The following is a 25,760-nucleotide window of genomic DNA, read 5'->3' on the forward strand; positions in this document are numbered from 1 at the left end:
AGTGAGTGGCAGCTAGCATTAACCTTGGTGGGAACTGCTGGCTGTTCAGCACTTAAAATTAGGGCACTAATGACTAAATGTGGATTTAAGAGCCTAGTATTAGGCTTCTATTTTTGAACATCTTGGCCTGGATCTCACCTGAAGATCTGCAGCCAGGCCAATCTAGCAGAATTCCAGATAAATGCTGCACCTGGGAGGAATTACTGAAGTAAAAGACTAAAGGAAAAAGTATGCTTCAGAGCCTACCCAAATGGAAGTAGAATTGGAAATCAAGCTGATTAGGTCACATTCAAGCATCTTACTGAGCCGAGGGGGAGGATATCACAGATTTGAGTGCAAACCAAGTGCACACTGTTTTGTATTAAACCAGAACAAAACAGCAGTCATGTAGCACTTTAAAGATGAACAAAATAATTTATTAGGTGATGAGCTTTCCTGGGACAGAGGTTGAAAGTTGAACTGAAATGAGAACAGACACTGAATTAGTCTATATATCAGAGTTTGGTTTCAACAAAGGTTTAATCTGCTAATTTCGTAGAGGCTTTAAATGAGTCTGAAAGTAAAATGCTCGTAGCTATTGTGAAGAAATGGGAAGCACATAGAGGTAGAGGGGAAACCATTAGCTCAGTGGCTTCTTCTCTGCAGGGTAACAGCCTCTTTATCTATATATACATTAATCAAAGCACGGCTTTGAAGCACATCACTGGTACCTACCTTAAAAACAGAGTTTATATGTGTTGGCGCTAATGTGGAATGAACTGTATGTGATATTTGTATTTTGTAAAAGTGTTAAATTTAGGAAATGTTGATTTTTCTCTCTTGAAAACCATTCAGAAAGTTACAGCCAAAGATTTATTATTGATGCTCCTGACTCTGCTGTTGGGTTTCCTAGTCAAAGGCACATTGTCAAAGGTAAAGGCTGGGTCTACACGTGCCCATTCCTTTTGAAAAGAGCATGTTAATGAGCGGATTTGAAAGATGCTAATGAGGCACCCCAATGAATATGCAGTGCCTCATTAGCATAATGGCAGCCGCAGCGATTCTAAAGCGCGGCTTTTCAAATCATGCACCGCCCATGGAAATGGGACCTTCTGAAAGAACCCCCGCCCTGTTTTCAAAAGCCCTTCTTCCTATCTGGCAATTGGAAGAAGGGCTTTTGAAAACTCGGGGGTGGGGGGTGTCTCCTTTTGGAAAGTCCCGTCTCCACGGGCGGCTCACGATTTGAAAAGCTGCACTTACGAATTGCTGCGGCTGCCATTATGCTAATGAGGCACTGCATATTCATTGCAGTGCCTCATTAGCATTTTTCAAACCCTCTCATTAACATGCCCCTTTCGAAAGGAAGGGGCACGTGTAGACACAGAGAAAGTGATTTTTATACCACTTGGTGTCTGCCAGACCTCATATAGCCTTAAGCCATTATTTGAATATAAATACAGTTTTGAATGGCTGTAATAGATACAACTGATGTTTTGGTTTGATTGTTTATGGTTGAGTAGTGCTGCATGGAGGTCCTGAGGGCACTCCTCCACAGTAGCCTAGAACTGTCTGAATCTGTCAGGACTGTCTTGTATACTTATATTGAAAACAGAAACAAGTCTTTAAAAAAAATCACAAAACATGTTTTGTGTTTTTGCTCCTAAGGGTGGGAGTATAACCAGTGAACCTTTCTCCCAAGGTTGTGCTTGCATCAGTGACTCTGTATTGCAAATAAAGTAAACTATAAAGCCACGCTCGTTTTTAAGCTCCATTAGAAATCTGTGGGAGGAGAGAGAATTGTTGTGTATTAAAGGGAAAGGAAATCAGTAATGTTTGGTTTTGGGCTTCTAGCTACTGATAAAGTACGGAGAACAAAAAAGACAAAAAGGGTTTGGAAAAGATTCTTCCATTTTTAAAATCAAGGATTACAAGCTGACCATAAAAATACATCTTTAAGGCTTCTCTGCTATCTTTAAGGATAGATAAATACTTCTTAATCTTTTTCTTTTAATTCAGTTAGTTGCTGTGGCAACCATGATTGGATGTCTCAGCTGTTCCTCCTTTGCAGTCTTATAGATATATAAATATCTAGAGACCTTTAAAAATTTAAATGGCTTGTTCCTTGGAACTCTTCTGTAGGCTCTAGAAACTACTCCCTTCTTTAGTTTGAATCCCAGAACTATTTAGTAGAGAGGTTTCATTTCTCCTTTACTCTGTGTTTCCTCTTTACTGGTACTTACTATATGTTCCTGTGAGAAAATAAAGAGCTCAATAAACTCGGTATATCTAACTGCCTATTCTCCCTCTCTTTAAAAGTGTACTCAAGGTTTCTGAAAGATGCAATGTGGCAGTCTCCTTTGTTGCTTCAATCACTACCAGTTGTAACCACCTGTAGTGAGAAGATAATAGTTTGGGGCTGTGGCTGTTAGCTGGATAGCCAGTAAAGAGAAACATTTGTTGATGTTCACATGTGTGCACCATTTCAGATAGGCGTCTCCCCACCCCCCACACATGCAAGCATCTGCATAAAAGGTCTAAATTATGTGCATTCTTGGTGCATACATTCTTGGTAGATTTATTACCTGTTGCAATTTAGCAACTGACTATTATTACACAGTCGGGTCCAGCAGTCACCAAATATAGCACACCCCTATCTGCAGAACACCAGGGTTTGGTGCTTCATGCCCATGATTACTTTTCAGTTGGATATTTGGATTCCACCAGAAATGTCCCTAAATCAGTTAGAAGTAATAGTGTTTCCGATCAGTTTCTTACACCAAGGATGGTGGATTCGATCTAGAAATTTTTTACCTCTTCTAGGCTTGCAAACTCAGAAAATAGCTAAATCCCCAAAATATCCAAAAAGTTGTTGCCAGACCAGTGTAGGACAAATAGAATCTTTACTCAACCAGAATAGCTGCTTGTGGGACTCATGAGTAAAGAATCCTCTCCTTTCTTCTTCCTCCCCCACCCCACAAACTACACAGCTACTATTGGAACCCTCTGTCTGGCAGTTCCATGTGATGCCTTCCCATCTTGAAAGGGCAAGTTTAACAATGGCTCTGCTGACTCCAGCTCCACTCATTAATGTTCATGAGCAGGGAAATGAACAGAGGTCCTTCAGGGAAGAGTTGATGTGCAAGCGGTTCAGCCCATACTGGCTGTACTTGCTAAACCTGCTGTCACCTCCTTCTGCAGCCAAAGGGAATGGGACATGATTTGGTTCTTTACATGTGTGAAAGTGGGATTGGCCCTTCTCCGTACAAATAACTTACAGTTCATTGCTAAAAATGAATAACAGTGGGAAACAAAATTATTAGACTTCTAGGCTTGCATAATCAGAATTTGTATATTACCGTACAGATGTTTAAATTACTTTGCACTACTCTAATGCCTTTCAGCTAGAGAGTTCCAAGTGCATTAAGAATAAGTTTCGTAACGGTGGATGTATATGTTACAATGTCTCTGCAGATCTAAATGACAGAAATGGAACTCAGAAGTCTCGCTTCTTGATTGCCTATCTCAGCACCTGACTCTTTAACGATCTGTTAAATGCAGAGAAGTTCATGTGTTCCAAACCGTACAACTGAGGGAGTTGAGCTTGTGTGGGTTATGTTTCCAACTCCCAGAGTGCCCTTCTTCTCTGTACAAATATAGAAGATTCCTTTCTTCAGGGGTTGCAAATGGTAGGAGTTGCTGGTCTAAGTCCTGCTGATAGAGACTTTTGCAGTATAAACACATGAGAGTACTACTTTGTACAGGTCTCAGCTGACTTACTCAACCTCAATACTTTTTCCTCGCTTTGCCCTCTTAGTTGAAAAAGAAAACTGAATAATTTCTTTTTATTGTGGATAGGTTTAGCAGAATTTTATAATATCGATGTATAACCTCTGTTTTATGTTTAAATATTTTTTCAGTGTTATATCAAATTTAAATGTTCACAGTCACAGGAAACTAGAGGAACAGATGATTGGGCGATAATTGTTTGCTGACAATGGGCAATTCAGAAAGTTAAAATTTTCTATCCTGTAAAAGATAAGTTGTCAGCGTCACATCAAAATGTACAAAGTAAATATCCTTTAAATATCCTTAAATCAAGCTGAGTTCTCAAGCAGCATTTTCTCGCTTTGGCTATCCGAGTTTTGACTGCTGTTGATGGAAATATTTTTTTCAGTATACGTGTATGCCAGAATTGACATTTAAAAATAAAAATCTGTTCTTTTGATGCCTAATCATGGATGTTGTCTCTGTGCAATTTTGATGCATTAGGATGATCAAGAAACATGACAACGGTGAGGGAGGGGGGAGAATGATTTCAAGGAGTCTAGTGATTTGTGTCCTTTTTTCTTTAATAATTAACTGTGAATTTAGCCTTTCTGTCTAGGATGATCAGAGGTGGCAGGATGACAACCCAACCATATATGCAAGATTCCAATCTAATACAACAGAAGCGAGGCTTGATTCAACATTCCGTTACAAAACATTTTCTTGAGTAGTCTCTTGTATTTCTGAAGTCAGTGGAGCTATAGTGATATGAAGCTAATGTAATGGAGTGGAGAATCAGAGTTGTTATCCATTATAAAATAATTTGCTGGACAGAAACAGGAATATTAGATTTTTTATCATAAAACTTTTTTTTTCTTTCAACAGGATCCAATTTATGTAGCTACGAACTACAGCCATCTGAGTACACTGCAGATTCAAGGGCCTCTGTCCTTTGCCCCAAGCTCCCAGTTCCAGAGAGGTAAATCTAACTGCCTCTTGTCTAATTGTTCATTTGTTTTTACAAAACCTCACAAAGAATAGATTAGGTCACTCTGTAACACACCCATATTTGTTTTTACCATATTAACTCTGTTGGTACAAAGGCCATTTTTAAAGTGACACTGTCAAAGTGACACCTTTTTTTTAAAAAAAAAAAAAGTCATGTATTACTTAACACTATTAAAACTGAAATATTAAAAAATGTGAATTAATATTATATGCTTGGTGTTATGCAGTGTGCTGCTAATCAGTTAGTTTGCCACTCTGAGAGCCAGCTGCATTTTAGCAATGCTGTTTTTATACAACGCCGGAAGCACTTTGGTATATGCACATAAAATATTACCATTTTCATTTATGTTGTTTGCTTCTTGCACTTTACTCATCCAGTTAAACTCGGAGGGTCTCTTTCATTTGCTGGTTCTCTGCTGAGTCCAAGTGTCCAGCCCTGGAATGCTTAAATGTTGGGAAAAAAACCCCAAATCCCTAATGACATGCCTATTCATCTGTGTTTTGTAAATATATTGCTCTAGTTTTCATGCTTAAAATTTCAACATAGAGCTGCCTTGGCTGTTTTTGGTTTGGTATATGGTAGTGAGCGTAGCAAAGAGGATGCTACTGGCATTGGGAGCCCAGCTGTATGTACAAAGATTAGAGTGCTGCCCAAAAGTAAAGGGACCTTCAGCACTTCAGTTATATAGCAAGTTTTGCGTTGTTCACCAGTGTGATTATTTTGGGGCTCAATCCTGCAAACACTTCTGTGAATAGTTCCACTGTCTTCAACCAGATTTTTACACGGGTGTTTGCAGCTTTGGGATTTTATGTTGCCACTGAAATTAAAGGGGCTTGACCCTGCAAACACTTGTGACCAGTCATAATTCTTAATTTGTAAACAACCCCTGTCTGATTATATCTGTTCACCATCAGACCATATGCCCTCTGCATGGACGTGTGTTTGTAAAGGCAAAACAGAAAAATGTTCTGAAGAGGATGATTTGTATCCATTTTTGTTCTAGGGCCTGTAGTTTTAAAGGTCATTTGCTTCCTTTGGTAACTTTTCCAATATTTAAATTTATGGCTATGATAAGCAGCAACTTGAATGCGAGCAGCAACAGATTTTTCCTGTGGGTTTTTTTTTTTTAAACACCTCAAAAATCCTAGGCATCAGTGCTGCACTGCCTAACTAAAATGAATTAAAATTCCAATGTTATTTTATATTTTCACGTGGCCTGACACTTCTAATTTTTGCCAGAATTGTATACAGTAAACCCTCAATATAGCAGACCCCGTTTTACCAGATATCGGTAATAACGGATGTCCACTACTGCCCACCCCCCCGCCCCAAGAAAGTAGAGTACAGTGTTGTGCTATACAGTAAATGCTGACTCACCAGATGGGCTTCCCCCCGCAGTGGGGACTGCCACAGCCACAGGGTCCCTGGCCATGGCGGGGACCACCGCAGATGGCTGCTTGTTTCATCCCTCCCCTCCCTCCCTCCCCCCCAGTGGGCGGCTTGGAGCCCAGGAGCCTCCATGTTCTGCCCTGAGTGCGGGTGGCTCACAGGCAGAGGACCCGCCATACTTAGGACACAGCATTTGTGGCTCAGAGCCAGAGGGGTTCTTTATGGGCTGTAGAGGAATCCAGAGGGCTTGTGGGATTCAAACATTTTAGCTTTGGAACTCTGTCCTCACTTACTCTAGCTTCCTCTCTACACTACAAAAGATAATCACATTTTCCAGCAGCAGTTCCCGGGCTGTGGTTTCATTGAATGAAGGCAGTTTTGGAGCAGGGGACTAGAGAGAAGCCTAGCCAGTTTTCCCCCTTTCTGCCTGCCTGTATCTATTCCATTTCTGCACAATCTTGACAGAGGAGCTTCCATGGAGTTTGGAGAGAAAAAGAAGAGCAAAGCACAGCAGCTGAATGCTCCGTTCTGTTGGCTTAGGCACTGCTGCATGAGTTAATGTCTGTCAGTAGTGGAGATGCTAAATAAGTCGGATTCCCCCCTAGTCCAGAGGCATACCTGACAGAGAGCTACTCTGTTCTTAATTCTGCATTCATTTCCTTGTCCATGTCCAATTAACCTTGGGGTCCTTAGTATAATTTCAGTGGCACTGTTATATTTGTGCATTTTTATTTATATATCATCTTCCTCTAAGCTGATTCTGCTGATGTTGATCACGATGATTAAGCAGCAGATTATACTTAGAAGCTTATAGCTTTATTTAAGTATATAAGGTCACAAGGTGTAATCAAGGGGCCTTATAAATAGCAGAGGTCACTGACAAGGTTTATTATTTCATTTTTTAGTAAACAAGACACATTATATCACATGCTCTCAATGAGTCAGAATCACTGAAACAGAGCTCGGTCTCATGTCAGATTCTCAAAAGTCTAATTTATTCAAGAAAGGTTGTAATAATCAGTGACCTTAATTTTTTATTCATTGTAACCATTTGTATTTAACTATTGCACATAATACCATGTAACTTTGTATGTACATTACAATTGCTACAAGCAAGGGGAGGGTATTAGGAAATGATCACACAACATTCCTGTATTAAAGATAAAGAGTATACCTTTCTCCCTATAACGTAGCATCTAATGACATTGTTCCCCAGAATGCTTGTTTTACTTAAAACCTTATTATTTAGAACTGTCAGTTTTGCAAAAGCATGGGAATCTGTTAATTATCTAGTTACGAGGGTCATCATAAAGCCCTTCCAGTGCTGCGCTGAATAATTACACAATTGCTTTTTCAGTACATTATTTCTTTCCTCCACCTCCCCAAAATAATAATGCATAAGAGGGGATATTCTTAATACAGATGAGACTAACCCTATGCACAAGAGCTGAAGATTAGACTTTTGGGTAAGACTCACAGTTTAAAAAGACATCTTTAGTATAGGAAATCTCTGGCATCAAACCCACAAGTAAAATAGGAGACTCCCAAGGGGACAGTGTGCACTGGTGATTCAGTATACAGAAGTCTTGCAAATAAAACATTAAGGTCTAATGGAGAGGAAGGAAAGAGTCTGGTGGTTAAAAGAAAACTCTTCCATTTAAAGTAGAATATATATTTTGTTCATTGGCATCAAGTAGAAGCAAGAGTAGATTGCTAATAAACACGTCTTAAATGCAATGGAAAAGAATAATTGAAAATAGACAATTTTGATAGCCTGTCTTAGAGTGCAAGAAGAATGTGCTCCCAAGTGGGCAGCCCTGGGGAAATAGTCTTAGGTTTCTGCTGTCCTTAATTGTCTGCTGATGAGCTGCATACATATGTCTGTTTATTGGGGTAAGAAGTACAATGCAAAATGTCAGTACTCCATGAGAGAGAGCGAAATACCATTCAGGATAAAGGGAATAATGGAATGATTACAGGCCTCTTTAATATTTTTGTTTTAAAACATTGGAATACTTTGTAAGTAACCATTGTAATTTTCATCTCCGATGACCAGAATAAGCATAAATCAGGGAAAGAGTAAGATACCCTTATCATGGCTGCTTGACAACAATTATAAATGGTGATTTTTTAGACTAATATCTATTTTTGCAACTACAGTGCGATCATTGTTAGATTCCTTTTTTTGCTACAAAAGTGGGTCAGTATTTCATTCCAGAGTCTGAGAGGACATTGTTTGAGCTGGTGTACCCTAAGACACTTGAATGACAGAGTGAAATAAGGTGCAATAAGAAAATACTCTTGAGAGGCAGGGCACTGCCCAACTGGAATATGCATGCTACCTTCTTTACAGAAATACTTGTAAAAATTGCATCACTCCTCATTGTGATCATTGTCATTATAGCAGCATCTCTGCATTAAACTCACAGCTCCTTGTTACAGTGTTATGAGGGTGGAGAGAGTATTGCATCAATTCACCTTCCATTTGTGTGTTGATGTGGCATTTATATTAAGTAGGAGTAATTTTTTTTCTGATTTTTTTTTCTTGTGTCACCAGTGCACCTATTCCATTCTTCCATCGCTGTGCTCCTGTGAACATTTCCTGCTATGCCAAGTTTGCAGAGGCCCTGATCACCTTTGTCAGTGACAGTAGTGTCTTACACAGGCTGATTAGTGGAGTTATGACCAGCAAAGAGATTATAATGGGACTTTGCTTGTTATCACTAGGTAATTGTTTTTCTCATTATTAGCTGTTTCGTAGTAGTGCAATAGGAGACTGTTAACCTCCTCTAGCCACAATATGAATATAAAACATATGCACTCCTAAGCCCTAAGGAAACTGTGTAAAATGCTTTTTTACTCAGTAGCCAAATAACTGTTTCAAAAGAAATCCACATGCACTTTTAAGTTTTTATTTAAGATCAGGGGGAGGGCTGGACATTCTTCTGTTCTCTTGCCACAGCTGTTTAAAGTCAACCAGAAGTGGCTATATTCTGTAATGCTCACCTGACCTTTCCACTCACCATTTTGCCCTCTCTCTGCACCATCTTCTGAAAAATGAGTGCAGTGCATGGCATTATGCTGTCAGAAGCCTGGGACTCTTCTTTTTGTGTGTATGGCTTAGCTTTTTGGACTGGGATTTTCAAAGGAGCAAAAGGAAGTTAGGTAAAATTGAGCACCTAACTCCCTTTGGCTTCTTTGAAATGCCTAACCTCGGTTTTTATGAATGTAAATGTTGCTGCAAATGTGTTATTAGAAGGTGGGAAACTTCCAGTGCTGGGCTTTAGGCTTCCTGTTGATTGCTGATACCATGCCAAAGTGAAGTAATTGTTTTAAACAGACACTATAAATGAAGGTGAAATTGTGTGCATCCAAACTTATTACATTTCTGATCAGCTGACTTCATTGGATTCTTAGTGTGAGGGCCCTTAACCTCTTAAAAAAACTGAATCCCTGCTGTTACAGACATCTGTCATAAAAGTGTGTGGTTAAAGGAAAAGAAATCACTGACTGACTAAAGGGTGCCACAGAGTCTGTAATAGCAAGATTCTGCTATAACCAATCTGCCTTCGCAGTAGAGTAGGAGGCTGATCTTGACTGGAAAAAAAATGAAATACAGAATCACTTCTTACAGTTAGCTGCAAAGAAACCCACAGAATTATTTCTTCCCTTGTATACCATGGCAATAATAAGTTGACCTAAAAGTAAAAATAAAATAATTTGCAAACTTATTGCTCTATTAGCTATACTATAGTTTCATTAGTGCAAAATTTCACTTTGCATATTTATTGCAAAATTTTGTATGAAAATTAATTGTCATTTAGGCTGCAGAGGGATAAAATGTGATTGTTTTTCAGATCGCATGTATGTTCTTTCAATTAAAAAAAAATCAGAATGGTAGATTGCTTATTTCACAAAGCAGACTCCAGTGCCATTCACTTCAAAATGTAGCAAGTATACACACACACTACCTGTCAATGAGTGACAATTTGAGGAGGATATTTAGCATGCTGTACCTGTATGGCAGGTGGCCTATTAATACAGTGCTCGTGCTGGTTCCCTGTAAGGGAAGTAGCTTCCCAAATTATAGGTGCATTCTGAGAACAGGTTTAGAAATGTTTACCTACCTGTCTAAACAAATGAACTCTGAAATGGCATGTTGCGTCTGATGGCATAATGCCAAGTGCCCAACAAATAGGGATTTAAGAGCTCAGAAATGTGACAATAATAAAGATTAGATGAGGACATGTGAAAATTGCAGGTAAAATTATTGCAGACTCAGTAAAACTCATCAAATTGGATACTCTAAATAATACACACAAAGCACAAAGTAGTAATATTTCCTTGTACCAAACATGACCTCTTAAAATACATACATCATAATATCTGCACTGGTTTAGCATGTGTGTTTGCATGTGAGTTCTCTACTTCTCAGAGTTGTGCAGTGTTTTCCCAACTCATAATAAACTCACACATCTGCCATGTTGTCTTGTTTGTTCTGTCACTGTCCGAACACATTTGTGTGGTATATTATGGGGTGTGTGTGTGTGTGTGTGTGTGTGTGTATTTATATGCAATGTACAATATAAATGTACATATGCTCTTTTTAGTTAGCAAAAGCAGGAGTTGTAGAAGCTACCTGATTTTCCATGTATATTTGTGTAATAAGTTTGAAAGCCATAAGGAAAAAATCCTTTTATAAAGACTCCTTTAATATGCAGTTACTTTTAGTGTAGAAAGTTGAATTGAACTTCCTACCCCTTGCCCATGAAAACATACTTTTGTACATTGTTTCTATTTTGAAATAATTGCTCTGCTTATTGTATTTGTCTTTTCTGCAGTGTTATCCATGATTTTGATGGTGATAATCAGATACATTTCAAGAGTACTGGTTTGGATCTTAACAATTCTTGTTGTTTTGGGATCACTTGGTAAGTCTAGCTCATTTTGTTGATTTTTGAGAGCCAAGTTGTGATCTCTTTCCCGCATGCTCAAAGATCATCAGCAGCCTACTCAGAATTGCTTCTTTTTTTCTGCTTTATATTGACCTGGTTCAGGGTTCTGTGGGGAAACTGCTCTCTTTTGCTCTGAGAACTGAATTAGATTTAGTCATTGCTCTTTACTCAGCCACACAACTGCTTTACTTGCGGCGTGACGGATGAGTGCGTATGCAGGCCATGACAGCCTGGAGAGTGAGACACTAGGAATGTATCTAGAATCCCTTTGTGGCAGTAGAGAGCCCTGTGGGGCAGAGCAATACTATTAACATTTAGGATAGGTCCTCTGGGTTGCCTGTCTTTTCTTGGTACATTTAGTTAAAGAGGAACACACAGTTTTCCATCACTTTTCCTCCTCTCCTTGCATACTTCCTCCCATTCTGGGGACTGTTGGAGGAAGGTGGGGGACAGATAGGATCTCCAGAGCAAGTAATCGCAGCCTGAGGTGTGGAATGAGTTAGACACACTGGCTTTGAGATGCCAGACGCTCCTCAACCTAATGATGAACGCCTAGCCATCCCTTTAGCAATGCTTTCTGGTGGTTTTGACCTGCCCTGGTAACTTCAGTCGTCATTGAACTGACGTTTTATATTGTTGATTTTTTTTCAGTAACAGAAGAATATTGGGTGAATGGTGGGAAGGTTAAATTAGGTGACAGCTGTGATTTAAAGTCCTGTGACATTGCTGATTTAGAAAAAACACTTCCAAGATCGTTTAGCTTTTCTAAACTGGCCCACTGATATCTGATTACATCCTGAAAAACAGCACCAAGTGCAAAGGCTTTAAAAACTGTGTTTTGTGAGAGAGACTGTTTTTGCTTATGTACGTAAGTTTCTGTAAGTTCATTTGGAAGTCCCAATTTTGTGGAAGCCCCATGTAGTCAGTGGTAAGCCTGTAGTGTCCTGACTCCTTTGAAATGAAGGGAATCCATCGGCAAACATTTTTGTGCTTTAGATAGGTACACCTCAGCAGCTTTTGAGACCTTGCGGGAAAGGAGCAGGGAATTGGGAAGAGAGAAAAGAAATATCAAAAGAAAAAGATTAGTTCATTGGAGATGTGGAATCCCAGATCGAAGGGAACGTTCTGTTTTGAAAATATGGCTAGAGCCAGAGAGTAAAATCCTGGCCCTATTAAAGTCAGTGGGAGTTTTGCCACTGACTTCAGCAGGGCCGGGACTTCCCCGAGGGAGCTCATTAAAGGGAGACACTTCCCTCTCTTCTCCTTAGTCTTTATTTTTCATTCCCCCATGGCATGTATGGGGATCTGGCTCTTCTCTGTCACTCCTGCACTTCCAGTGCATGCATTAGCTCTTTGTTAGGCAGGGCCACCTATCTGTGTGTTTGAGGTGCTGGTTCTGGTGTTGTAGCTCCCCCCGCTCCCCAGTTGTTTCATTTTCTCTTCCCTGGTGGCACTTCCCTCTGAAGTGTGTACCTTTGCACTTTCCTTTCTTTGAACTACTTGTTTCTGTACATCCGCCGAGGCACTCTCACTCAGTTTTTCCGTTTTACTTTCCCATACGCATGCCATCTCGTAGTCTTCTGCGTCTGTCCTTCCTACCCCATTCCAGCCCTCGAATGCCTGTCATAGGGGAACACTGTTTGTCCTTCTAAAACACATGTAACGAGGAGTTCTGAAAATCATGCAGCCCCCTGGATCAGATGGACATAGCAGGATAGGAACAGTGCAGGGAGAGTCCTTGCTTGATTAGCAGAGGCATGAGAAGCCAAAGCACTCCACCTTCAAAATCCTTCCTTCAGAACAGCATCAGCCCACCTGGATATCTTCTGTCAGTTTAGACTGTTTCATGTCCAGCTGGTTCCATCCGCTGTGTGTGTGTTAAGTAGAGGGAAATTTGTCTATTTGTCCTGTCTTTCATTCAAAACACAGGAGGAACAGGAGTACTGTGGTGGCTATATGCCAAGCAAAGAAAGTTTGTCAATGAAACTCTTGCTGCTGATCAGCTTCAAGTAGCCAAAGACAATCTTCAGGCCCTTCTGGTCTATGCCATTTCAGCTACTGTCTTCACGGTAAGTGCTTTGTCATTGACAAGATCATATTGTCTTTGTCATTCTCACCCTGTTCTTTGGCTTGTCAATGCTATGTTTTGTAGCATGTGCATGAAAGATTGAAGGATGCTTCCAGAACAGTATACCCCTGTGTTTGTTGCTGCACTTTCTACTCTTAAGCTCTGTTCTGGAAGACTTACTCTTCTGATGTTAAGGAAGAGTGTAGGGCCCACAAGTGGTCTGAGCCACTCGTTGATGTCAGCTGGGACTTGCACGCACAAAACAGCTTCGGGAGTGGAGCCTTAATCTGTGTGTTCAGTTGCACTTGGACCCTTTTTGTTGGCCCACACACACACACACACTGTGCTAATACCTCATAATTTCATTTTAGTTCATAAATCTCAATACAGGCATGCTCTGTAATAAGCTTTTAAAAAAGGTTTCATCTGACAGATTCATCAAGTGGTTTCAAAATATAGGCTGAATTCTGACCTTGGCAACACCTCTGCAATACTGTTGCTTTCACTGGGTTGCACAATGCAGTTGATTGATTTAATTTGGTCTATAGCCTTGTCAGTCTGAGTGTCTGTTCAACAATGTAATTTAAGAGCTAGCTAGAGTCACTAAAAATAGTTTATATTGATATCAGTCTCTAAATATTGGCCATAGGGTTAAGTCATGCAAGTTTGCAGACAGGGCCTACATAAACTGTGTTAGAAGTGTGATTTAATTTTCTCTTCTTGAAGATCATGTGTTTTTTGTTGCACCTGCTGATCTGCTTCTCCTCACCTAAAATGTCGGTTGGAAACATCTCTCCCCAGGTTATCTTGTTCTTGATAATGTTAATTATGCGCAAGCGAGTAGCTCTCACCATTGCCTTGTTCCATGTGGCTGGAAAGGTTTTCATTCACCTGCCACTGCTAGTCTTCCAGCCCTTCTGGACTTTCTTTGCCCTGATCCTGTTTTGGAGCTACTGGATCATGGTCCTGCTTTTCCTTGGCACTACAGGTATGTGAGCACATTGCTGCTTTTAAGTTTGTTTTTTCTCATACAGACTTTAGATATAGTTACCATTTGAAAATCAGAGTTGCTCTGTTCCTGTATATCCCTGCATTAGTGATTTTTTTGAATAATTTGAGCACAGTGAGTACTTTAGTACTGAAAGAGATTACTGTGTTCTTGGGCACATCTGTGTTCATCATTGAATGCCAAGATACCCATTGTTTGGTGCCCTGTAAGTGACTTTCTACTGCTATTTCACCTCCCATTGATATGAGGAAGAGCAGTTGTAAGGCTGCTGTAACTTATGCAAGCAATATGTCTCCCAGGGACTGTCACAGTCGCTGGGACCTGTTTCCACACAGCATGTTCTACATATGGCATACTCCTTCATGGCGGTGGGGGGGCCCTAGGAAAGGAAGGTGGAGAGTTCACTACACCAGTTTTAAGCCACTCATGGATTTCCCTGTGCCAGGAGAGTGTTTAGCTATCCTGCTAGGGTAACTTTCAGAGTGGGTAGTGTCTCATTTTGGGTTTTCAGGGTTACAGAAATTAAAAGCAAAAAAATCATGTCAGTACATTAGTAAAGAGATGCATTCTTTTTAAAAGTCAAGAAAGGTACAAGTTCAAAGGGACCATCCATCTGGTTTTATCTTCCAAAATTAAACTCAGCCCATCTTGGGGGGCAGAGAGGGAGTCCCATTATTTAAAATATTGAGAAGTGTTATTTCTTTTCCCATCCATGTTTAGTGGGTATTTTGGCTGGACCTGAGAGCAACACCATCAGCCATGCTTAGGGTCCTTCCTCTCCTTTGTCTGTGCACATATCCAGCTGCCTGCTGCTTGCAATTTATTCCTTTTCAGCTCTGCTGCAGCTGTTTTCGGTAAACACTCCCCACTAGGGCCCTGTGCAACGTGAGCAACCTGACAAAGTGCTGTCAAATATACAGACTAAACAAACAGACTGATAGAGGGAAAGTATTTCAGCTGTCTTTCTGTTATGGTGATCTAAGAGGTTACTTAAAACAATCACATGCGGATAACTAATTTTTAGTTTGATGGTACCCTTTTAAGGTTCCTGCACAAATAGTAATGTAGATATTTTAGTAGCTGTTGAATGCTATGGCATCTATTTAACAAAAATAAAAGGAATAGAAAATACTAGAGACAGTAATGTGAATATGCTGTTACTGTAGGGGATAAAGACCTAGAGCCCCTCCTGAGCCACAAGCAGATTTGCAGGGGCTCACTTAGAAGTACAAGGGTTTGTCTTGATAGAGGAGTTTTATAGGACTAGGGCCTAAAAGTGTAACTGATTTTTAGTTAGTTCTGCACAAAACTATGGCAATAACTTTTCTAAGTGGAAATGTATATTTTTCAGAAAGCTTATAAGCATGTCGAAGGGGATCTTACTGGAACTTGATATTTTAAATGTTGTGTTTACTACTTCATAATTGCTCTAAAACAATATAGCAATTTGAATGCCTTTTAGATTATATAACTATTTCAGCCTAGGTCTTGAAAAATAGTTGGGATTTTTTGGCCCTGTTTTGACAAGGAAAAGAGCTAATAGAATAGCTAATAGTTTTAGCTTTGTTGTTTTACCACTACATTTTTTTGTAAAAATTCTATGAGATGTGATCAGTGTTACCGCTAATTTTTTTTATCCCTGGGTAGAATAAATTTTGTTATATGCACCACGGCATTTGTGGATGTACAATACCAGTAAATACCTGCTGGCCACTGTGGGTGGTTGTCCGTGCTCTGCTAATCAGCTGTGCAGCACTTGACTCTCTCCTGAGTGTCCACCCAAGTGCTCAGTTTACAGGGGACACTGCATGTGATATTTTTTCATTGGAGATCAGTGAGTCACTACCTGAAAGTGGTTGCGGTCACAGTTCTGCACTTTGAGCTGTATGGTTGGACCCCACACAACTGCATGGACCCAATTGCATCATCAGGGCCAAAGTCTGGGGATTAAAAATGAAAAGTTTCCTCAGTTTTAGTTATTTGTAACTGCAGGCTGGATCCTGCAAGGAGTATTACATGTTTAATGAAGTGGAAGTAGGCACATTGCTGTCAATTTGACTAAGTGTTTTGTATTAAATTTATGCAAATATTTAAGTCTTTGCAGAAACAAGGCCATACATTACTGTGTATCAGTATTTCCAAAACTACTAAAACCAACATGCATACCATTTCTAAAAATAAGGTAGAAGAAACTTATTTTTCCGAATAATTAATTAGAACAAAATTTATTTTGGTATTGTTTTTTGGCTTCCACGATTCATACAGATCTGAAATCATTCACAAATGGTTAAGAGATCAAACCCAAGTGAAAACACTAATGGCTTTCAGATTAGAGCTGTTATATGCACCTGTTTTGTCCATTTTCTGTATTTTCCTGAATCTCATCTGCTGTTCACATCATTTTGATGGGTGAGATGGACCTCCACAGTGTGTGCTAATGCTTCCTGAAATAGAGCATCCATCGCCTGGGGAAAGCCTGACACAGTGTTAGAGAGCTTATGTGGAAGTGCTATTTGGATCAGACAAGTCTGTGTTTTGAAATATGTATAACAGTCTTTGGGAAAAAACTTCTCTTCTCAAACACTGCTGATCTAGCAAATGGATTCTGTTACTCAAATATAGACATGAAACTTGCATAAATACTTGCAACATCAAGAGGTAGAAGTGACCATTTATGCTGTTTGATCATAATGAAAAAATATCAATTATGATCTTTCAATAATTTGAATAAAGACATTTTATTTATATAAAGAAAGGGGGCAGAAAATTCAGGATGACTCAGTGGGGTTTCCTTCCATTATATTTTGAAATAAGAAATCATTCTTCTTCTTATTTTTTTTCCACATTGCCACATGGCTAACAATTTTTTTTAAAAAAAGTTGTCCTATATTGAGTGTGTTTTAGAGAATTTTAAAATCCTTCCTCTGCACAATCATTAACAGTAATTAAGATTTCTGTGGCCTGACCCAGCAGTATCATCTCCATTATCAATTGTCCAGCTACACTGATATTAGTGCTGTAATAGGAGCTGTCAACTCATTAAATGATTCAGAATTATTAGCTGAGATACAAATGGTTCCTTCTTGCTAAGCTGATATTGTAAATGCTATCTGCTTCCTTTCCCCGATTTGTTCCTAGGTAGCCCCGTCCCAAACGAACAAGGATTTGTGGAATTCCATGTTTTGGGTCCTCTGAGATATATGTGGTGGTACCATGTGGTAGGACTTATCTGGATCAGTGAATTTATTCTAGCGTGTCAACAGATGACTGTAGCTGGAGCTGTTGTGACGTATTATTTCACAAGGTGAGAACTTTTCAGACACATTTTTCTTCAGACCTAGTAACTGAATCATCAAAAGTAACTGGGGCTGGACCTTCTGATGAAATGAGCAGATGTGTTCTGCCTAGAAGCTGAAAAGCAAACTGCTAAAATAAATAGTGTGTTTAGCTGGTAATGTGGACTTTAAAGATGTTTAGCACAAGGGTCTTGTTTTCTCCCATATCCCTTATATACAGCTAAAGGATTTACCAGTGGGGTGGGGTGCCTTGCCAGGTCCCACCTCTTTGGGGCATGGGGGGTGGGGCCGGGGCCACTCCGTGCAATCCCAGTGGGGCTGTGCTTGACCTACCAGTCCAGCACTGTGAAAGAGAACCTGGGGGGTGGTGCGGAGACAGGGTTTGGGGCAGGGGGCCACTTATCTGTGGCCAGCAATATGGAGAGCCCCATCCCCAGCTGGTCACACTATTGCTACTGCAGCGGTTCCCCCATGATCACTCTACAATCTAACCATCCCCTGTGCTCACTGCCCCCAGTGGTCATTGTGGAATATAACTAACTGTCTCTGATCTCAGCCCCCTCCCTTTCTATGTTATGGAAAACAGTCTCATTCTAGGCACTTCCTGTTTTCCTGGCACAACCAAACCCTGATCTTGTTTTAAGATTGGATAAGAAGAACTTGCATACAAAATTTGGTGGTCCTAGCTGTTATAAGATAGGAGGTGTTCTTGAACAGACTCACAGACAGATGCTCAAATGCTCTCACACACACACATACACTCCTTGGGGTATTAAAGCAGATAAATTCTGTTTAAATTTCAGATAATGGGCGCTAATTGCCTGGAATTACTTAACTGAAAAATACAGTCCTTCAATTCTTTTCACCCACTCATTTGTTTGTTTTCTAAGATTACAGAAAGTCCCATTAGAGCCATTCTTCTCAAATGAATCCAGGCAAGATTATGTGTGAAATGTTAAAGTAAAGTTAAATATATGTATTGAATCTCCATGTACCCTCAATATGAATGCATCTGACGAAGGGGTTTTTATCCATGAAAGCTTATGCCTAAATAAATGTTAGTCTTTAAGATGCCACAGGACTCCTTGTTGTTTTTGCAGATACAGATTAACACAGCTACCCCTCGGAGACTATGCATGAGTCCTAAATTATAAATCATGCTATACTCATGTCAGCTAATGCACATGTATCTCAGGTACAAAAGACACATGTTTAGGATAGTAAATCCTCATAGATAATGTTGCAGTGTTCAAATATAGTGAGAATTAAAACTAAATAAGCTTTTAAAATTTGGGGGATGTTTTAAATCTCTAGGTGCATGGAGATTGTGTTTCTAAGTCTCCCCGCCCCCAAGCATAAAGACTAGGAACTTTTTTTTTTTTTTTTAAATGGGAGCTGAGGTTCTCTCAGTCGCAGCTCAGGAGATAAGGCTTTAAGAAAAACTCTATCACAAGTCTCGCAATAATTTTGTGAGAATGAGTAATACTGAAGTGATAACGTTTTTGCTAATATACAACACTTGTCATATTTTTGAGTAAGAAAAGAAACGATGATGATATGGAACGCAATTGCCTCTTTTTTTAAAAAAATTATATCTAAAGTGAAATTTCTCTAAATATTGCATTAATATACGTTTATTTAAAAAAGAGAGATTGTGCTCAATAATCTGACGATTTAAGTTACCTTTTCCAACTCCAAAGTCTCAGAGTAAGTTGCAAAAAAATAGATACAGAAACTCTAGAAAAATGCAGCTACTTTTGAAACAGAGGACATCAGCTGTGGTGCATAGCAAGAATGGCTGGAATAAGGGAGGAAATGTGAATCCATGACAAAATCCTTATGCTTTATTGAAATTGCCATGAGGTCTTAAGTGTCCTTGCAGAGCAGATCAAGATTTTGGTTTAAATGTTCTCTCGTATGAAAGATAGCTTGCAATAATTTATTTTCATTGTTATCTAACAACTGTTTATTTCATTGGTGTCCCTGCTGTGCTGTTTTTGCAAATGTAGGGTTTTCAAAAATTGTACGTAACTAGGGTATTCACAGTAGGCAGGAATAGTCTTACACCTCTGTGGGAGTGGACTAGAGGATTTCAGAGATCTTTTGTATCACCAACATCTGTGAATTTATTAACTGTATTTTACCTGAAGGTAAATGAGTTTGCTCTTACCTGCTCCCTACCCATCATCCCTTAATGGGAATTTTGAGTTATTAAATATCCATTTCCCTCTCCTGTTTTGCTTTCCTGCATTTTGAAGTGTGGTTCTTGTCTGAAAAGTGACTTTGTGAAAATAGTATACTGGGGTTTCATGTCATTGTCAATGATTTCTAGATCAAGTGTACTTAATTTGCATATAGAAAGACTATTGTTTAACTGACAATCCTGTACTCTCACCCAGGTCTGAAAGCCAAGATGGGCTCTTTCCATTTCATGTAATGCTACTAGTCATAAGTGGGCTTGGCAGATTGCAGGGTAGGGGAGCAGTTACAATTTTGATAAATAATGTCAATGTTCATTTCACGTATTATTTCAATCTGTATTAATTTAAATTTTCACAGTTGAGGATGATAGGGAAAATATTTAATGGCAGTAGACAATTAAGATCAAAAAGTTTAAACTTTCATAATTGTTAAAACACAATTTGTCATTGTCTTCTGTTAAAATGTACAAAGCAAACACCCTTAAAGCAAACTCTGATAAGTTCTAAAGTTCATTTTTCTTATGCTGCCATTCTGTACATTTCATTTATAGGTGGCCTTATTTGTGTGTGTACATTGTAAAACTGGCATTCATCAACATTTACTGGTAGAAATGTAATGCTTCTGAGCCAGGTCATAAGGTTCTGATGGCCAGATTAGGTCCTCAGTTACACTAGAGCAACCCAGTTGCCTTCTTTCATTTGTACAGGAGTATCTGAGCTCCAACTAGCAACAGGCATAAAGGGTAACAAGAAGGCCTTTTACAAATATATTAGAAACAAGAGGAAGACCAAGGACAGGGTAGGGCCATTGCTCAGTGAGGAGGGAGAAACAGTAACGGGGAACTTGGAAATGGCAGAGATGCTTAATGACTTCTTTGTTTCGGTCTTCACAGAGGAGTCTGAAGGAATGCCTGACATAGTGAATGCCGGTGGAAAAGGGGTAGAGTTAGTTTTTGAAATAAAAAAAGAACAAGTTAAAAACCATTTGGAAAAATTAGATGTCTGCAAGTCACCAGAGCCTGATGAAATGCATCCTAGAATCCTCAAGGAGCTGATAGAAGAGGTAGCTGAGCCATTAGCTGTCATTTTTGGAAAGTCATGGGAGACAGGAGAGATTCCAGAAGACTGGAAGAGGGCAAATATAGTGCCCATCTACAAAAAGGGGAATAAGAACAACCCAGGAAATTACAGGCCAGTCACCTTAACTTCTGTGCCAGGAAAGGTAATGGAGCAGGTAGTTAAGGAAGTCATCTGCAAGCACTTGGAAGGTAGTAAAGTGATGGGGAACAGCCAGCATGGTTTTGTAAAAAACAAATCATGTCAAACCAACCTGATAGCTTTTTTTGACACAATAACGAGACTCGTAGATAAGGGAGAAGCAGTGGATGTGGTATACCTAGACTTTAGTAAAGCATTTGATACGGTCTCACATAATATTCTTATCGACAAACTAGGCAAGTCCAACTTAAATGGGGCTGCAATAAGGTGGGTGCATAACTGGCTGGCTAATCATACCCAGAGAGTAGTTGTTAATGGTGCTCAATCCTGCTGGAAAAGCATAACAAGTGGGGTTCAGCAGGGGTCTGTTTTGGGACCAGTTCTGTTCAATATCTTCATTAATGATTTGGATATTGGCATAGAAACTACGCTTATTAAGTTTGCAGATGATACCAAGCTGGGAGGGTTTGCAACTACCTTGGAGGATAGAGTCAAAATTCAGAATGATCTAGATAAATTGGAGAAATGGTCTGAAGTAAACAGGATGAAGTTTAATAAAGATAAATGTAAGGTGCTGCACTTAGGAAGGAATAACCTGTTTCACCCATACAGAATGGGAAAAGACTGTCTAGGAAGGAGTACAGCAGAAAGGGATCTAGGGGTTCTAGTAGATCACAAGTTAAATATGAGTCAACAGTGTGATGCTGTTGCAAAAAAAAGCAAACATGATTCTGGGATGCATTAGCAGGTGTGTTGTGAACAAGACACGAGAAATCATTCTACCGCTCTACTCTACACTGGTTAGGCCTCAGCTGGAATATTGTGTCCAGTTCTGGGCACCCCAGTTCAGGAAAGATGTGGAGAAATTAGAGAAGGTCCAGAGAAGAGCAACTAGAATGATAAAAGGTCTGGAGAACACGACTTATGAAGAAAGGCTGAAAGAATTGGGCTTGTTTAGCTTGGAAAAAAGAAGGTTGAGGGGGGACATGATAGCGGTTTTCAGATATCTTAAAGGGTGTCATAAAGAGGAGGGAGAAAACTTGTTCTTCTTGGCCTCTGAGGAGAGAACGAGGCAATGGACTTAAGCTGCAGCAAGGGAAGTTTAGGTTGGACATTAGGAAAAAGTTCCTAACTGTCAGGGTGGTCAAGTACTGGAATAAGTTGCCAAGGGAGGTTGTGGAATCTCCCTCGCTGGAGATATTTAAGAACAGATTAGATAGATGTCTATCAGGGATGGTGTAGATAGTGGTCGGTCCTGCCGTCGGGGCAGGGGACTGGACTCTATGGCCCCTCGAGGCCCCTTCTGGTCCTAGTGTTCTATGTTCTATGATTCTATCTGGCTGGAACTAGGTAAACTGTTTTGCGGGAAGAAATGGAATCCAAATCCAGCTCACTGAAAAATGACTCCACAATATTAACAAGATAAAGTTGTAAAAATATTTTTCTTACTGAAGTCAACCTGACTCCATACATGCAGGGAGCAGGTCTGTTGAGCTGGAAGGTGTTGCTTTGTTATATTTTGCAAGCAAAACCACCCTTAAGAATAGGTTTCCCTAAATTCATTTTATTATTGGAACACCAGCAGGTGTAACATTATGCCTTTGGGACTTTTATCATTGAGTTTATTTTCTTAACACTTGCCAGTGCTCTTTCACCAAGTCCTGAATAGTGGGAAGTAGTGATGGCTTGCTGTAGAAGAAACAGATACAAATTATAAGAATAAATATCCTTAAATGTGTATCAGAATACTTTGAGTGTGCATGCAGCTCATCTTATAAATACATCCTTATAAATAAATACATTGTTACAGCACCATATTTTGTTTTCATACTTGATTCCCTGGGTGTGAAGCTGAGTATATTGAGAAGCATAAATGATCTGAAGAAGGCTTTTCTGTAATGATGTATCTATGACTTTTTCTAATAGATGAACTATGAAAACTCCTAAAACAAACTTGGGGGAGTGAGAGAGGAAGACTTAAAAGTTTGAATTAGATATTCAAGAATAGAGCTTAAAAGATTCCATAGGTTTTATATAATTATAGTACAGGTATTTATCCCCTCCCAGCTCAGCTGATAACTCAGCCTTTTCCTGTATTCCATTACAGTTAATACTGGTAGGGACCCTTCTTCTCAATGCATGAACTGCGTACTCTGAAGTTTAGAATGCAACCACCAATTGCTTTTCACTAGTGAGCTCTGAGTCTGGTAACTGGTTTTTCCTTATGTGAAGTCCACATTGATGATACTGCTTTATTTCACTTCTCTGATTTCCCACAGGGAGAAAAGGAATCTGCCATTTACTCCTATTCTGGCATCAGTAAATCGCCTTGTCTGTTACCACCTGGGAACAGTGGCGAAAGGTTCTTTCATTATCACATTAGTGAAGATCCCACGAATGATCCTAATGTATATTCATTCCCAACTCAAAGGAAAAGTAAGGGAAACCTGCTTCTTGTTAAAATACCGAGTTTCACATGCTTGAAGTTTGACCCTAAATTTTGACCAAAAAGAGAGGGCGGGGGTGCGCACGTGCAAGCGTGTGCCTGTGTTCGTTCATGAAACTAAAGGGCTGATTTTAAAATATTCAGCCCTTAAAATAGGGATGAGCAATAAAAAAGCAGTGTCCCATCAGGGTTAGTCCCTGGCAGGCCGCCACCGTGACATTTACCTCCACCTCCCCAGGTATCGGGCAATTGCAGCTCTCATTGGCTGTGCATCACTGTTTGCGGCCAGTGGAAGCAGCAGGAAGCAGAGTGCTGGTCCCCCTGATCTTTCACCAGCCACAAATGGCAATCCGCAGCCAATGAGCGCTGTGATCACCTGATACCGGCGGAGGCTCAGGTAAATATGAAGGTGGGGGGCCTGCCAGGAACTAACCCTAGCAGACTGGATCTGACTTGTGGGCTGGTATTTGTCCACTCCTGCCTTAAGGTATAGCTTGTGCATTCAGATGTAATGCTTGTTAATGTTTTGTCCTTTGTGTGTTTGGGATTTTTTTTTTAATGTACTTGGGTTTTCTTTCCCTGTTGCCATGCTAGGAAAATGCCTGTGCTCGATGTATGCTGAAAGCTTGCATCTGTTGCCTTTGGTGTCTAGAAAAGTGCCTGACTTACTTAAACCAGGTAAGATTTTATATAGTTCGATGTTCTATATAAAGGCCATCAATTTAGGTGATTGAGGAAGGCTAGTCTTAAACCAGAAGATAGAGTGATTTTTTTCCTTAAGTTGGCAATGTTAAGTTGTACTTTGGAATTGATTGAACTTATGTACATTAGTCATGTCCCCATTACTGAAATTAAAGTACACTGTGATCTCACTGAGGCTCATTACATTCATGCTCATTTATAGTGCCTGGGTGAAAAATTGTCCGAATTCCTTTTTCTGGAAAAGACATTTTGTCCTTTAAAAATGACTAATTATGTCTAGGCAATAGAGCATTAGAATTTAATGGTCAAATACAGCTCCCTTCAAGCCTGCAGCACCCACTTTCCCCAAATTCATCTAAGTTTGAAAGTGTATTTATGGTATCAGAGAGTGGAACTTCCTTCCTTTTTAATATTGAAGTGTCACCTATTTAAGAAAATGTATTTGTTCTTCCTCGAGTGTCCCCGTGGGTGCTCCACGATAGGTGTCGGGCTCGCCCCGGCGCCGCAGGTCGGATCTTTTCAGCAGTTTCTGCTGGACCACGCATGCGCCGGCGCGCGCCGCTCCCTTGCACGCTCCCGGCCACGTGCGCGACCCGGTCCCCGCCAGTTCCTCTTTAACCGCCATCGGCTGCAGACGGAATCCGCTCAGGCTACGGCCAGAGTTAGCGTATTTAATATTTTTAAAGTGTTTAGAGCTTCCTTTTCAGTCTTTAGCTTAACTTAGCTTGTTATTGTTTTAAAAAAAAAAAAAAAGAAAAGAAAAGAGAGTAAAAAGTAAAGTTTTACAGCCTTAGTAGCGAGCGGAGCAGCGGAGGCCCGGGGACGTAAGGCCATTAGGCCTCCTGCCGTGGCAGGCTGAGTCCGAAAGGGGAACAGGCACAGAGAAGGTGCTAAGTACCCTATTAACAACTCAAAGACTCACTACAATGTCCTCTTCAGGATTCAAAGTGTGAGTCATGCTGCAAAGCGATGCCGGCCTCCGATGGGCACAGAAATGCTCCTTCTGCGCAAAGCTCACAGCCAGAGCAAGGAAGGACAGAGAGATGCGGCTGAAAATACTGCTCTTTGACAAGGCCTTCCAGCCAGACGCGCCGGAGCGGCCTCAGCAGGAGGGACCCGCAGGGGCCCATAAAAGGAAAGCTGCTTCCCTAACCCCATCAGCGCAAAAATGGAGGAAGCTTTCACCAACCCGATCCCTGCCGGCAGCCACAGCGAGCGGGACGGGTGGAGCGCATAGCCCCCAGCCGCAGTCACAGCTGAGCGGTGGCGGCGCGGAGACGCACGTGGCAGAGGCTGAGCCTCCGATAATCAAACAGCCACCCTGCACCGTGGGCAGGGCGGCGGCCAGGCAAGCGCCGGAACTGGCGGCACTGCAGCTAGCGGCACCGACCCCCAGGGAACCGGTGGTGCAGAGCTCGCAGGCACGCGGCCTGCAGGCACCGGGGGAGACCACCCGTGCGGCACCGCAGCGGAGCGTGCCGAGCGCGGTGCAGACAGTGGGGCCGAGATCCCCGACGCGGAAAGGGGCGGAGCCAGCCCCACAGGGGAGGGGAAAGGCAGCACAGAAAACCCGGCACTGCAGCCCTTCTCCAGACAGGGCTGCAGGGCTACTTGCTCTAAGCCCTCCACTTATGCTGCAGACTCCAACGAGGCGGCAGGGGTCACCTCCAGTATACCCTGAGCCCCCATCCCCGTTCCTACAGCCAGCATCACCATGGCTCAG

At 40.7% G+C, this 25,760-nt stretch overlaps 1 protein-coding gene across 2 annotated transcripts in view; it reads left to right on the forward strand.

Annotated features, from left to right (window-relative positions):
* The window catches only part of SLC44A1 (solute carrier family 44 member 1), a 93,644-nt gene that overhangs the window by 47,075 nt on the left and 20,809 nt on the right, over positions 1-25,760 (forward strand). For both annotated transcript variants that reach the window (XM_074994613.1, XM_074994614.1), the window contains exons 5-12: positions 4,630-4,723; positions 8,700-8,869; positions 10,984-11,073; positions 13,027-13,166; positions 13,967-14,153; positions 17,313-17,478; positions 23,169-23,325; positions 23,930-24,013. In XM_074994613.1, coding sequence (XP_074850714.1) covers positions 4,630-4,723; positions 8,700-8,869; positions 10,984-11,073; positions 13,027-13,166; positions 13,967-14,153; positions 17,313-17,478; positions 23,169-23,325; positions 23,930-24,013 — 1,088 coding nt within the window. The remainder of the gene's footprint in view (positions 1-4,629; positions 4,724-8,699; positions 8,870-10,983; positions 11,074-13,026; positions 13,167-13,966; positions 14,154-17,312; positions 17,479-23,168; positions 23,326-23,929; positions 24,014-25,760) is intronic.

The sequence above is a fragment of the Carettochelys insculpta genome, chromosome 5 (genome assembly GCF_033958435.1).
Source record: "Carettochelys insculpta isolate YL-2023 chromosome 5, ASM3395843v1, whole genome shotgun sequence".
In the NCBI taxonomy this organism is placed as follows: Eukaryota; Metazoa; Chordata; order Testudines; family Carettochelyidae; genus Carettochelys; species Carettochelys insculpta.